At 36.8% G+C, this 15,671-nt stretch overlaps 1 protein-coding gene across 2 annotated transcripts; it reads left to right on the forward strand.

Moving 5' to 3' along the window:
- Positions 1–96: 96 nt before the first annotated feature.
- On the forward strand, positions 97–11,429 carry pgap6 (post-glycosylphosphatidylinositol attachment to proteins 6). 2 transcript variants are annotated; one of them, XM_030161427.1, is made up of 13 exons: positions 97–250; positions 1,709–1,892; positions 2,075–2,276; positions 2,865–2,992; positions 3,093–3,358; positions 4,060–4,406; positions 5,683–5,779; positions 6,020–6,134; positions 6,308–6,450; positions 6,566–6,744; positions 9,410–9,556; positions 9,655–9,771; positions 10,792–11,429. In XM_030161427.1, exons 1-13 carry the CDS (start codon positions 187–189, stop codon positions 11,125–11,127), a joined length of 2,325 nt encoding a protein of 774 aa, XP_030017287.1. In that variant the 5' UTR covers positions 97–186; the 3' UTR covers positions 11,128–11,429. The 2 variants fall into 2 exon arrangements, with proteins under 2 accessions (XP_030017287.1, XP_030017288.1); XM_030161428.1 differs by having other exon boundaries at positions 6,311–6,450.
- The last annotated feature ends 4,242 nt before the right edge of the window (positions 11,430–15,671 follow it).

Consider the following 15,671-nt stretch of genomic DNA (forward strand, 5'->3'; position numbering starts at 1 on the left):
AACCCGGACGTATTTAATACCCTTTCCCTCCGTCATCGTCGACACCTATTTTTCCAACAGCACGTAAAGGTAGCATTATTGACGCAACGTATTTACATAGATTTCAGGAAGTGGAATTCCTCGTAGATTCGTAGCGGGCAAGTAGAAAAAAGACGATGTAATGGTTCAGGCAATAGTAAAAGAAACATGGAAGTTTATTTTCTATGTGGTCTCATTTGTTTCGGCCTCACACCTGCGACGCTAGGAGACGGTAAGCTTTCAAAACATCATTGTCAAAGGTATTAGCATGTTAGCTAACTATAAGCACCTGCTGGTTTAACTGAATGCCACAAACCTAGTGCACAAATTTCATAAAAGAAACAGTTTTGTAGTATTTGTTTCGTATTTACATGCATAGTTTGTACACATCGACAGCATGTATCATTGACCAAATACTGCTAACACCTTCAGTAATCATGTACCTATTGCTAATACTGGGTTTATAGCAAAATTCCATTAGTCTTTTCTTATTTTGTCATTTGAGTGCTAGGCTAATAAATGATCTAAAACAAGAAGATTATGTGATCACGTCTGTCTGCATTGATTTTCATAAATCTTGGTTGTTTCAGTCGATTCTAGAATAGATGGATTAAAAAGGGAATACCCCTCCTAGTTGGTTTTGTTGTAGTTAACATAGTTCCTAAAGATAAGTGAATGTTTGCTGCATTAAAATCACTACATGAATCTAACTTTATTAAAGTTATTCTCATGATGAAATGAAATATAAAAAAAATCTGTCAATGAAATATAAAAAAAATCTGTCAACATCTAAATCTGATTATCACTGGAAACCAGAGACCACCCTTGTTTTCTTCAATTTCTTGCTCATTTTAATACCTGGTACAACTAAAGGTTTGTTTGGACAAATATAATAATAACAACAAACATAGCTCATCAGAATTTAATTTCAGAGCAGATATCTAGACATTTTCTATGGTTTTCTTGATAATGACAAAATATGGTAACTTCATTGACCTTGATTTTCTACATAATAATGAAAAAAAATGGAAAAAATTCACAAAAGTAATAAAGTTATGTCCTCCAATAACACACTAGGGTTGAAATTTATAATTTCAGAGCATTTCTATTAGTGAGGGAGTGAGTATAAAGGGTCAAACTAACATTCACGCACTTTTCAGACCTTGAAAACACAACATTGAAATTCAAACATTTTCAAGGATTTTAAGCACCTGTATAAACCCTGTTTACAAAAATTAAGATCCAGAAGAGTCAGCCTCTACTTTAACCCTTTATAGGTCACGCATTGAAATATTCTGAAATCCCAGTTCTAAAACATATGCAGTCACAGAAAAAAATATTAGACCACCCCTTGTTTTCTTCAGTTTCTTGTTCATTTTAATGCCTGGTACAACTAAAGGTTTGTTTGGACAAATATAATGATAACAACAAGCATAGCTCATCAGAGTTTAATTTCAGAGCTGATATCAAGACATTTTCCATGGTTTTCTTGATAATAACAAAATCACTTAAGTACTTACATCAATAACTATGGCATTGTACTGACAAAAACAGTGCTTTTAGGCATTCCAATGTTTTCTTTTCTGTCTGTTTTAGTCACATGATACACGTATGAGTTAGTACTTGATTGCATTACCATTGTTTTGAATGACTTTTGATGGTCTAATAATTTTTTCTGTATTTTCTTCAGATGGGCAGGTGACGTTCGTGTCTGAGCTCTCCTCTAAACCTGCTCAGAAGTTGTCAAAGTATGGATGGTATGGCAATGTGAGGCTGCAGAGGTTTCATATACCAGAGGAGACTGCAGTGGCTCGCTGGGTGTTCACTGTCACAAAGGGACACAGTTTTCACTGTGCACAGCACAACGTCACCATGTAAGAGAAACTCTATCTCGTGAAAGCTGCTACCTCTCTGTTTCTACCTTTCAGGACTCCTCTTTATTCTCGCTCCTCAAAATTTACATCACAATTCTCTGCTAAATGTTTTACTGTGTGCATGCAGTTTGTCACTTCTGCCCATTTCTAAACACATCCATGTGTCTTCTTTACTTTTATAGCCATATACGATGGGGTGCCCCTCCAGTGATTAACCCAGTAGGGTCTGTGTTTCCCAATAACACCTTATGGACTCCCTGTGTATCTCTGAAACTACCCGTGACCTCACATAGCTCCACCACCTTTAACTTCTCCAGTCCTGCACCTGGTGATTGGTACATTGCAGCACATTTGCCTGAAGATGATGGCCGTATAGAGCAGAAGGTTTGTGTTGATCTGCCTTTGTACTTTTCTGAAATGACTGTGAAGAGTTATTTTCCTTGGAGCGCATGTCTGGACATTTGGAGTGTTTTGTCTGCAGTGGTTTGAGGACAAGTTTAATATCAGCCAATGTAGTTTTTTTTTTTTTGTTTGTTTGTTTTTTGGCCTGTCCTACTTGCCTATAAAATGTGTTTGTTTTATAGGTCATGACAACATGTAATTGCTCTAGTTGTGCTCTTGTAAATTTTCTTTGTACCACAACTAGTCCCTCCAGAGTGGGGTGAAGGATGAGTGTTTCATATGTAAAGTAGCTAAACCACATTGTTAAGCTTCTTTCTTTCTATGGGTACATGTCTATCTTAAAAATGCTGCTGATATTATACTTATTTACCAAAATGTTGATGAGAGATTCACTGTTTCTGTTTATTCAGACCATTCCTTTGTGTATTTTGTACTTTTAAACTGATTTACTACTCCTAATTTTCCAAAATGGTAAATTAATCACCTGTAAACCCTGTGAACTGTCTGTCAGAAAGCTGAGTGACATGTATGTAGGTATGTAAAATTATTTGGTTTGTCGTTTTCTCTCAGGGCTTTCCATCCTGCTCCTACTTCTTCCAGCCTCAGCTTTCAATCAGGAGGGCAGTGGACACGCCTGTTTTACACCAGGGCACATTCCTCCAACAGACTGTAGCCCCTGATAGACCTGCACGCCTTAAGTAAGCACTGTTTGTATGTGCTTATTTATATATTTACGTGTGGATCCATGCATTTTTTGCAACATGTATACTTAATGTATCTCTGTCTGTGCATGTTCAGGTTGTACGTTCCAGAGTTTGCCTCCTCTTTCTCCATTTCTGTGGCCGACTGCTCATCAGAAGAGGAACCACACAATGAGAACTGTTCACTGGTCTTCAGGATCGGTTCGGTTTCTCTGCAGGAGGAGCCGCTGACAGTGAACTGCTCAGGGATTGAGTGCTCTGCAACTCTTGCAAACCCTCCTTGGGACGCCTGGTTACAAGTTGTTGTGGAGAGCAACCATGACAACCGAACTGTGGCGTTCAGCATTGTCTCAAACTACACAGGTAACCATAGTCACATACGGCTATATACAGTTGTGGAAACGATTATTAGACCATCAAAAGTCAACAAAAACAGTGGTTATGCAGTCAAGCACTAACTCCTGTGTGTATCATGTGACTAAAACAGACAGAAAAGTAAACATGGAATGTCTAAAAGTACTGTTTTTGTCAGCACAATGCCATAGATATTGATGTAAGAACTGAAGTGGTTTTGTTTTTTTGTCAAGCAAACCATGGAAAATGGCTAGATATCAGCTCTGAAATTAAACTATTATGAGCTATTTTTGTTGTTATCATTATATTTGTCCAAACAAATGTACCTATAATTGTACGAGGCATTAAAAGGAACAAGAAATTGAAGAAAATAAGGGTGGTCTAATAATCTATGTATGGGTTTTAGGCCACATTGAGGCCTCAAAATCCACAAACTTAATCATGTCACTAAATCATGTGGAAAATGGATAGATATCAGCTCTGATATTAAACCTTTATGAGCTATTTTTGTTGTTATCATTATATTTGTCCAAACAAATGTACCTTTAGTTGTACCAGGCATTAAAATGAACAAGAAATTGAAGAAAACAACGGCAGTCTGATAATTTTTTCCACGATTGTATGTGGACTGCAAACAATCCTGTTCTCTGTTCTCATCCACTACCTGTGTATAATTTATTTTTTTTTTATATGTGTGTGTTTTCCATCAGTGGCATGTAAACCAAAAAGTGTGGGCCTTACAGTAGATGATGACTTCAGAAAGCTTCGTAACAACAGCAGCTCTACCAACTCGACATCAGCAGGCAACAGTTCAACGGCCGCAGAAACACTTGCCTTTAGCAACGTAACAGCATCGCTACTGACACCTTTGTCGGCCTCGGCGTGTGTGTGGAACATCCCTGTGCTCTATGAGGAGGTGGATGTTCTGTCACTACGATTCACCCCCGTCAACGGACCCAACGTCAGCGTCACAGATACACACCCCACCCTGCTCAGCTACCCACTGCAGACACTGGCCACCGGTGGCACACTCAATCTACAGCTCACACTGAACACTGTGAGTACTCACACTGTTGCACAACCCCTTTGGGATGAGTGTGTGTCTTTGTGCTTTTCTTTTGATACTGGGAAAGGTTAGCCTTCAGGGCTTTGTAGGATGACATCTTCTGTGAGGAAGGCTTATGAAAGACAGGAGGTGAATAAGGGTAAAGCCTACATGTGGAGAGGATCAGTGCGAATAGGTTATGCACTGGACTGTCTTAAGGAGATCCACACAAGGCCACATTTCTTTTTTTATTTATTCTTATTTTCACCTCTCATTGTCAGTTTTGTTAGGTTTAGGGCGAGGTCAAGGGCGTCGCAGATGGACAACCCATGACTTTTTGATTCATAACTTTTGAACCAGACACGTTTAAGACAAATATTACACATAATTGGAAAGGTCTAAATGCTATTTTAAACATACTCAAAGGGCGAAATTTATTTTAAAATATTTTTAAATGAAAAATATCAAATACTACTGCGTCACAGATGGACAAAAAATTAACATCTGTTTTTTGCAAGAATTACAAAGTTCTCAAAAGTGAAGTTCCTGTGACATTTTCATCCTAAAATGTATTCAGTGTATACCTTAAACCCTCTATTTTACAACCTAATAATTGCTTAGAGGAAAAAACTATTTGATCATACCTAAATGGCAAGAGTTTTGACAAATGGGAGTGTTACGGATGGACAACAAAAGTAGATATCAGATTAAGCATTTTTTATTTCAATTGTCAATATCATATATATTTTTTTACAATATTTACAACATACAAATAATATTAATATTATATTCAAATGTGTTTTGCATAGATATATGCATTTATTAATTTTAAACAGTGCGTGTTTAGAATATGACATAAATGATATAATAGTCAAATATCAATGTATTTGGAATAAATTTGGTTTATTTATGAGAGTTTATAAAATGAACCAGAATGACGGCAGAAAACTTTGTCACTTTCCAAACATTCACACTCATAAAACTCCTCAAATTTTTTTTTTTCATGAGTTTTTTCTCATTTCAAAATACAGTTTCCTGAAAATATAAGTAATTACCTACCCAAAAATATGTTTGCTGTAGATTATTGTTATTTAAATTTTTTTTGACCAGATGTTAACCTTCCCTTGATTTCACCCTTTAGGCACCAAAACTATATAGTCAAGTTTAAAAAAAAAAAAACACACACCACATGTCGCAACGATACCTTTTCTGCGTGAAAGTCTTCCTAACAGACAGCTGTAAAGGCGAACTTCTCCCTTCTGAACTTTCTATGCTTACTTTTTTGTAGACAAATGTGACCCTGGGAAACAGCAGCACTGTGGTGGCCTGTTTCTCTCCGTGGGCTCCAGTCCTTGAACTCAACAACTCTCAGCCCTGCCGCACAGGTAAAGCCGAACGATTCATTCCACACACACTGAGCTTCGTGGACACAACATTATAATAATTCAATATAAAAAAAAAAAAAAAAAAAACAACCTTCACAAAACTCTCACTGATTTCTGTACTGATTGCACTGATTTTAGTTCCTGCTTCATTGACTCAAAGATAACAGTCAGACTGGCTTGTATAATAAAATTAATATAAGTTTATCGACACTGATCATGTGTTTGTGTGTGTATCTACAGCTTTATTTGGAGGTTATATTGTTCATGTGAACACCAGTGTCTCCAAAGCTGTGATCAGACTGCCCTTCCCTCAGTCAACAACATGGTACCTCACACTGCAGCTCACATGCAACAGGTAACACACACTGCATTGGACTTCATGTTTGTGCTTAGTTAGTTTGTTTATTCAACATTTGCTAAAATTCAGAGTTGTGAAATTAAGAAATGTCTCAAATGATCAAAAACTGGAGATAACTGTGATTTCTTTGTGCATGTTTTTGATATAAATGTGCATGCTCTTTCTTGTATCAGTGACTGCGGTAACACGTCAGTGGTTTCTGTGGTGCCGGAGGTGTTCATCAGTGCCTGTGTGGAGGATTGTGGGAAATATGGTGAATGTAGACTACTCAGATCCTACACTTACCTGTACGCTGCCTGTGTCTGCAAGGCCGGTACGACCCAAACACACCTTCACCTTTGACTTAGTCTTATCACTGTTTTCATGCACAGGTTCATTAATAAGTCATTAATTCAGTCTTTGTTGTGTTTCTTTCCACGTATTTGCAGGCTGGAGTGGGTGGGGCTGCACCGATGATTCCAAAGCTCAGTCGTACCGTCGCCAGTTGACAGCAACTCTTCTACTCACATTTAGTAACTTGTTCTTCCTGCCTGCCATAGTGGTGGCGGTCAAACGTGGCTACATCACTGAGGCCTCAGTCTACCTCTTCACAATGTTCTTCTCCACGGTAATGAAAACACACAGAAACAGAAGCACTTAAGTGTGCGTGCTGGGGTAAAGACAGGCAAGACAAAAATACATTATTAATTGACAAAAAAATACAGTCATCCACTTAAAGCTGCAAGTAAAATCAGCGTTGTTTTCATTTTCCTCCAAAGGGCCTTTAATATTATACTTTCAAACATTAAATATTACCCAAAATCATCATTAGGGTGTTTAGAATAAAGAGCTCTGAAGTTCTGCCAAAGATATCAATATATTACACTGTAGAACACAGGTGTCAAACATGCGGCCCAGGGGCCAAATCCGGCCCACCGAAGGGTCCAATCTGGCCCGCGAGATGAATTTACAAAGTGCAAAATGCAAAAATTACCCTGAAGATATTAACAGTCAAGGGCATCAAACTCAAAAATAACAGCATAATAACCTAGAAATAATGAGTCCAAAATTTCTTCTTGGTTTAATGGGAGAAAAATCCTATTATTTTGCCTCTAAATAATGGCAACGCCAATTTTTTCTCTTTGATTTATTGCAAAGAACATTAAATTCTGATATCCTTTAATAATAAAATGTCAATAACCTGAACAAATATGAACAACCTGAAATGTCTAAAGAAAAATATGTGCAATTTTAACAATATTCTGCCTGTTTTGTGTCTTTGTAGATCTTATCCATAATGCACATGTATAAATAATAAGTTGAGGCATAATATTAATCAAATTGTACTTATTTTTCTTCAGAAATTTCAGTTTTTTTCAGTTATTCACCTCTTTTTTGTTTTGGATAGAAATAGTTTCATCATTTAATGTTATTTTTTGCACTTAAAAATTTGAAGTTGTCATTATTTATAGGCTATTATGCTACTATTTTATTGGTCCGGCCCACTGGAGATCAAATTTGGCTGAATGTGGCCCCTGAACTAAAATGAGTTTGAGACCTCTGCTGTAGAATTTACTCATACCAACAGTCTGTTAGATTAAGGTGACCACTAGAGGGAGTAGTGAGTCACTCTGTTGGTCTGTTATTGTGACGAAAGCTAACACCATGGGGCCTTTGATCAAAGCATTGGAACTGACCAGATGGAATGAGAACCACTAAGAAACAACTTTTAGAGTCAAAGAAAGTGACAATATGGTAAAAGCTAGAATCACTAGTTGCTTCTCCATTGGACATCTGCACAAAACTTTACTGATATTTACTAAATGTCAAAAAAACAGAAGTGCATAATGTCAGTTTTTCCATTAAATCACAAATGCGATGATTTGTTTATTTATTATAGCAAGATGACACGAGAAGTCATTCCATAAACATGGCAACAATTGTAAATATCATGTTGATTTACAGATATATTCATTATTATTATATTTTACCCCTCTATCCTGTACTAAATTAAAAAAAATATTTGGTTTCCTGGTGTGTCCACACATATAGCACCACGTTTCTTTTAAAACTCTTCTTCTTCGCTCGTTGTAACATCCGTCAACATCAGGTTCTTTTTTTTTTTTTTTTAGTCACTTGACTCTAGTTGTGGAAAAAAGTCTTTCCATTGAAGTTTTGCTAGGCCGAAAAAAAAACCTCTTGCTAGCTCAAAAACTTTTAATTGAAAAACAAGAGTTTTGGCGAAATTATCGTTTTTCCATTAGGTCAATTTTTATGCGCAAGTTATTTTTGCGCAATTTGAGGATCAATGGAAAAGTGACTACTGTTGTTGCTTTCTCCACTGGACACAGCTGTAAATGAAAAGAATGGAATTTTATGCTGAAATCACAGTTTTTTTTCTACACATTTGAGTTTGACTATGAGCCTTATGAAGGTATAAAGTTATTATGGGATGTTCTTATCTTTGCTAAGTTGCTGTTTGTTGATCCACAGTTTGGACTAAACTCTGACAGTTCAGACCTTGTTTGTTTGATTCCAAACAAACCTTTAGTGCAGCTATTGACAACACAAATCATAAAGAGAATGGAGGTAATTTTTGGTTTTACTGTGGATGTTTTCAGTCTAAAAATCGAGCTAAGCTAACAGCTATAATGTAAACTAACAGCTGATGCAGCAGGTGAAGATTATAAGACATGGTGTTAGTTTCAGCAGTTGTCAAAATAAGTGGCTACGAGTTTTAGTTTGAAGAAAAAACTTGATGATGCTATAATACAGATGTGTGTAAACAATGAGTTTTGTACTTTATTCAGTGAGTGATACAGTCTGTAGATACATAGGGTTGATACGATGATAGCTTTGTGAGTCTTGACTGTTTTCTGGTACATGACTTCCCTTTGTTTGTTTGGAATATCAATACTACATCAAACCATTTTAATGTTAAAAACAATTTCGCTAAAAAAAACAGTAAAATTACTTTTGTATTTGTAGAACTATAGTAAGAATAAAATCTAAAGACATTTTAGGAAGTAATAAGTATCTCTGGTGTGAACATATGTTACTATTAGTTAAAAATGAATTTACTGAAGATACATAAGAAACATAAGATAAGATATACTAAAGTGACAAAAAAATTGCAATAATAATAATGATAAAGTTGTAAGTGTGCAGTAGAGAACTTTTTACAAGTGTGCAAGTGTCATTGACAGATGCAACGGCTGCTTAGAGTAGGATGTAGTTCCAAACCTTGCCATGCCATTGCTCTGTGGGTTACCGTATATGTTTTTCTTCTGCAGTTCTACCATGCGTGTGACCAGCCGGGTGTAGCCGTACTGTGTATAATGAACTACGACACCCTACAGTACTGTGACTTCTTGGGGTCCGTCTGTTCCTTCTGGGTCACCATCCTGTGCATGGCTCGCATTAGAGACACATTTAAATATGTAAATATTTAAATACGCCCACTCTGTAATTATCATCACGTATTTAATGCTTGTGTTAGAGACCCTTACAACGTTGTGTGTTCGCGTTTGTGTTGCAGACTCTGTTTATGCTCGGAGCTCTGCTGTTAGCCATGTCAATGCAACTGGACCGCAAAGGATTGTGGAACATGCTGGGCCCCATCCTCTGCGCCGTGACGGTGATGGTCACTGCCTGGGTAAGACGCACACAGGGGGTGTATACCATGATGGGAGGGGTTCTTTTAAAATTACAGAGTACATTAGGTGATAAATGTTAACTACTTAGTGTCGAGTGTTGCAAATTTGCATCAAACCGTTTCCTTTACAGAATTAGCTGAGATAGGTGATTTTTTTTAAGTTTTTTTTTTTTTTTTTTTTTTTTCATGGTTAACAAGAAAAAAATAACAAAACTAAATTCTTGACAGTTTCTACATGTCACGCCCTGGATGTGTTGCATTATCTTGATGAAACATCCAGTTTTGACCACGACAGAACAGTTCAGTGACTTAAAGCGGTCATATTTTGCTAAACCCACTTTTATTAGTCTTTGGTACGTTTATTTGTGTATTTGTGGACCCTAATATTTCAAAAAGTTTCAATTTGAACCCTCCAGGTGCTGCAAAGCTATCTTTATATTCTTTCCGGCAAAAATCAAGTGGATTTCTATAACCTGTTTTAATTCCTGCTTAATTTGTTACAACACTTGCACATATAAGGTCAAGACTTCCGACGAACGTTTCTCCGAGTACGACATAATTGTTTGTCAGCAGCAGCGGTTGTGGTAAAAACTGAAAATATGTCCAAAAGTTGAGCCGATTACCTAAAATATTCAGTTGTTGGTTGCATTAATGAACACAAGTGGCTGAACAGGACAGAAAGCAGGGTCAACAACCTGGAGGGGGTGGGGTGTGAAGTGGCTCATTTGGATTTAAACGACCTTTTCGGTGTCATTACTCAGAAATTTCGTTGAAGATGGACCTGTGGAGTTGAATTAATGAAGAATTCAGACCCAAGCAGAGCGTTTACAGTTTATGTAGACCACAGGGAAATGTTTTAAAATGCATAATTCCATTTAAAGAAGCAAAACATCACTCCTTTAAGAGCGATTGGGGTATCCAAATACTTTTTTTCCACCATTGTATTTTGCCTTTTGTAGACACCGCATGTACAAAACACTATCTGACAGCTGCATCCTCGTGTTTCTCTGTTCTCCACAGGTTTATCGAGGTGTAAAGCGACATCACTGCTACCCGCCTTCTTGGCAGCGCTGGGTCTTCTTCCTGCTCCCCGGGGCCCTGTGCGCTCTGATAGGCGTTAGTGTGTTTATCTTTGCTGAGACAGAAGACAACTACTACTACACGCATTCGCTGTGGCACATCCTGGTGGCCGCCTGCGTCGTGTTCCTGCTGCCGCCGAGGGAGAAGAGCAGGGAGTCGTCGGGCTGGAGCCGAGGCTGGAATTGGAACTGGAACTGGAACTGGAGCTGGAGACCCCGGGTTTGTGGGTACACACTCTGTCAGAGCAGCAAAGACGAACTCTGCACGGTCACGTAGTGGGTCATGTGACGTGGATACGAGCACAGGGTGTCTGCACGTCTAAAGGTTCAGGGTGTAAGGTTTGGAGGATCTAATGGCAGAAATGGAGTGTAGTATTTACAGTCATGTTTTCATAGAGTGAGTATTGTGTGTTAGCTACCGTAGATACAGTTGTGCTCAGAAGTTTACATAGCCGAGCAGAATTTGTGATTCTTTGGCCATTTTTCAGAGAATATGAAAGACGATATAAAACATTTTCTTTCTCTTGTGGCTACACTGCAAAAGTTAAAATCTTACCAAGTGTATTTTTCTCATTTCTAGTCAAAATATCTCATCACACTTAAAATAAGATATTATCTCCTAAAGAATAACTTTTCAGTGAGATATAAGAACTTATTTTTAGACAATAGATCTTGAAGAAAAATAGAAAGACAAGAAGAAAAAATAAATAAATTAAAAAAAAAAAAGACAATAGATCTTGATACAGATACAGATGGACTGATTAATCTCTGCTAATTCAACAATTTACTTTAACTTTCAAAGCTATAGAATTGTATTATCTTATGAGGTAACTACTGCAAAAATCTAAATCTTACCGAGTGTGTTTTTCTCATTTCTTGTCAAAATATCTCATCACACTTAAAATAAGACATAATCACCTAAAGAGTAACTTTTCAGTGAGATATAAGAACTGATTTTTGTAAGAACTTATTTTTAGATAATAGATCTTAAAAATCTTATTTCAAGAAATCTTACCAAGATAATTTTTACTTGTTCTACTGGGAGATTTTTTTTTGCTTAATTCAAGTAAAAAAAAATCTGCAAATGGAACAAGTAAAAATTATCTTGGTAAGATTTCTTGAAATAAGATTTTCAAGATCAGTTGTCTAAAACTAAGTTCTTATATCTCACTGAAAAGTTACTCTTTAGGTGATTATGTCTTCTTTTAAGTGTGAATCACATTCACTTTATTTGCCATTTCCAGAAAAACTGCATTGGAAAACGAGTTGCAAGAGCTCAGCATAAAAATACATAAGACAGTACAAGGTAAAAAAAAAACAATGAAAAATTACATGAATAAGATTAATAAAAAGACAGGTGCCCCTGTAGATCAACCGACACTCACTTGGACAAAGTGCATGAATATAAAGTGCATTAGAATCAGAATCCGTTTATTTGCCATTTGCAGAAAAACTGCTTTGGAAAACGAGTTGCGAGAGCTCAGCATAAAAATACATAAAATATGATGAGATATTTTGACTAGAAATGAGAAAAATACACTTGGTAAGATTTTGATTTTTGCAGTGCAGTGGTTGGATGAAGCCATTTATTATCGAACAAATATGTTTGCTCTTTTTAAATCATACTGACAACAGAAACTGTCCAAATGACCCTGATCTAAAGTGTACATACCCTAGTTCTTTAAAGCTGCGGGAGACTTTCGTAACCAATTTTTCATCAAATCCGTCAAACCTCAGTCATAGCCTAAGTATCACGAATCTGTAAGTCTTTCTGTGATTGCTGACCTGAATCTCTTGCATTACGGTGAACAATTTCAAAGTGCCATCCACCATAAACAAAACCATTTGTTTACAAACCGAGCCGGGAGGTCACTTGGGCATCTTTGGAATTTTGTTGCGACGTGCACTGTGGGAAGCGAAGGCTCGCACAGCCACCTTACAGCAGCAGCTGGAACAGACATGACTCCAGCCATTTCCGCTTTTCAACTATTTTCGCGTTGTGTTTCATCCATATAATACCATATGGTTGTGCTGCCACTGTCAGGCGGCTGCACGAACCTCCCTTTCCCACAATGCACGTCGCGACACAATTCTGAAGATGCCCAAGTGACCTCCTGGCTCGGTTTGTAAGCACATGGTTTTGTTTATGGTGGATGGCACTTTGAAATTGTTCACCGTAATGCAAGAGATTCAGGTGAGTAATCACTGAAAGACTTACAGATTCGTGACACTTAGGCTATGACTGAGGTTTGACAGATTTGATGAAAAATTGGTCGCAAAAGTCTCCTGCACCTTTAACATCAATGACATTTTGAAGTCTTTTGTGGTCGTTGTGGATGAGACACTTTATTTTCTCAGATGGTAAAGCTGCCCATTCTTCTTGGCAAAAACACCTTCAGTTCCTTTAAGATTTTGGGTTTTCTTGCGTGAACTGCAGGGTGGGGAAGCAAAATTTACAATATTTTGAGGCAGGGATTGAAAGACAGTGTATGACCAATTAGTTTATTGAAAGTCATGACAATTTATTTGCCACAAGAAAATTTACATCATAGAAAATGTTTTTATTCTATGTGTCCTTCTTTCTCAATAACTGCCTTCACACGCTTCCTGAAACTTGCGCAAGTGTTCCTCAAATATTGGGGTGACAACTTCTCCCATTCTTCTTTAATAGTATCTTCCAGACTTTCTCGTAATAGTTTTGCTCATAGTCGTTCTCTTCTTTACATTATAAACAGTCTTTATGGACACTCCAACTATTTTTGAAATCTCCTTTGGTGTGATGAGTGCATTCAGCAAATCACACACTCTTTGATGTTTGCTTTCCTGATTACTCATATGGGCAAAAGTTTCTGAAAAGGTATGGATAATAGTGTTAGGTATGATTATGACATCAATATATGTTTGGTTTCAAAACAATTGACGTAGTGCCTGCTGAGAAAAAACAACTAAATGTTCATTGTAAATTTTGCTTCCCCACCCTGTACATGTTTCAGACCTCCCTAAAGTGTCTCAATGATACTTAGGTCAGGTGACTGAGATGGACACTCCTACACCTTCACTTTTTTCTGCCGTAGCCGATGACAGGTGGACTTGGCCTTGTGTTTTGGCTCATTGTCATGTTGGAACATCTAAGACCGTCCCATGCGCATTCTGTCAGAGTATGTAAACTTACAAGCACAACTGTATTTCCAATAGGAGTGAGTCCTCTTGTTTACGAAGGACTTTTCTATTATATTTTTATTTTGTAGCGGTAATGTGCATTACTGTTTGGTATGGACCACAGGTGACATGCCCTTAACTAAAAAGCCCAGAACGAACAAAACAAATACAGTGGCCTTTTCTCTTTTCATGTTTTTTTTATGGTTTTCTTCTTTTTAGCAGCCACTGTAGGAAAGATAAAGGGGTTTTCACTTTGTTTGCATCTACAACCTCACCATAGATACCACTAAATACTACACACTGAACCTTTAATAGAGTCTTTCAAGGCTTCATATTGAACACGACAAAGCATTCAAAGTCAAATTTATCACTAATGCCTGTTGCAGACCTATATTCTTACAGGTCGACAGTTTTCTTATATTAGCTTTTACTTAAGGTGAAAAATCCCTAAATGTGTAAACTTTATAATGCAAAAAAAAACCAAAAAAACAACAACACTATTGTTAAATTGAAATGCAGCAGACATCCTGAAATGCACACGCACACACATACATACAAACCAAACCTCCAAGGTGGTGGTGGTTGATTACACCGGACCACGTGACCGTAGACCTCATGATCAAATAACACCAGGGTTTTGTACATATTGTGTACGTACATATTTTACTAGATTAGGAAATGAATGTTATGAATATTTATAAACCATAGCACTTTAGTACAGTGACAATCCCAGCCTAAGATCCACCTATAGAGCGTCTCAAAAAAAAAAAAAAAAAACACTCCTTTTTTAATTAATTAATTTATTTTAAGACCACAGAGTGATGAATATAGGAACATGCATCTGATTCCTTTTGAAAGTGAATGATATTTAGATTTCTGACAAATTATCGAATTATTCAAACTTCACCTTTACTTGTAATGGATCATATTTTGATGATTTATAACATTAGACATATCAATATAGTTACTATTGAGCACTGACAGGAAGTCATACAGTCATGGAAAAAATTATTAGACCGCCCTTGTTTTCTTCAGTTTTTTTTCATTTTAATGTCTCGTTAGTTGAGGTGTTACAAGATTTTCCTTTACAGCAGGTCACAGTTGATTAGCTCTGATTATTGGATGAAATAGTCAGCGTTTTTACTTTCATCTGTAAAGAGAGTCAACGTTCCGGCCCTTCCGGTGTACACAGAAAAGACATTTACACATGCGATGTTTAAAACTATTTAAAAGATCATTTTATGGATCAGGAAAGTCACAGTTTGTGGTAAAGAGAGTAAAGTAACATCTACAGTCGCAAAAAAAAAATTATGAGACCACCCTTGTTTTCTTCAATTTCTTGTTCATTTTAATGCCTGGTACAACTAAAGGTACATTTGTTTGGACAAGTATAATGTAAATATAATCTTTAGAATGGCCTGGAAGATCGATTAAAACAGTCTAAAACAATTCAAACTTTTAAAAACATGTACAAATGAGCTATTATTCAAAAATATAGAGCTCAGAATTCAGCATTTTTCGCCAGTGCAAAGACACTGTTTTTGCAGCTGGAAAGTAAAACATCATGTTTTTTTGTGTATTTTAGCAGTTGCAATGATAACCAAAATAGCTCATAGTAGTTTAATTTCAGAGCTGATATCTATCCATTTTCCATGGTTTTCT

The sequence above is a fragment of the Sphaeramia orbicularis genome, chromosome 17, assembly GCF_902148855.1.
Source record: "Sphaeramia orbicularis chromosome 17, fSphaOr1.1, whole genome shotgun sequence".
NCBI lineage: Eukaryota > Metazoa > Chordata > Actinopteri > Kurtiformes > Apogonidae > Sphaeramia > Sphaeramia orbicularis.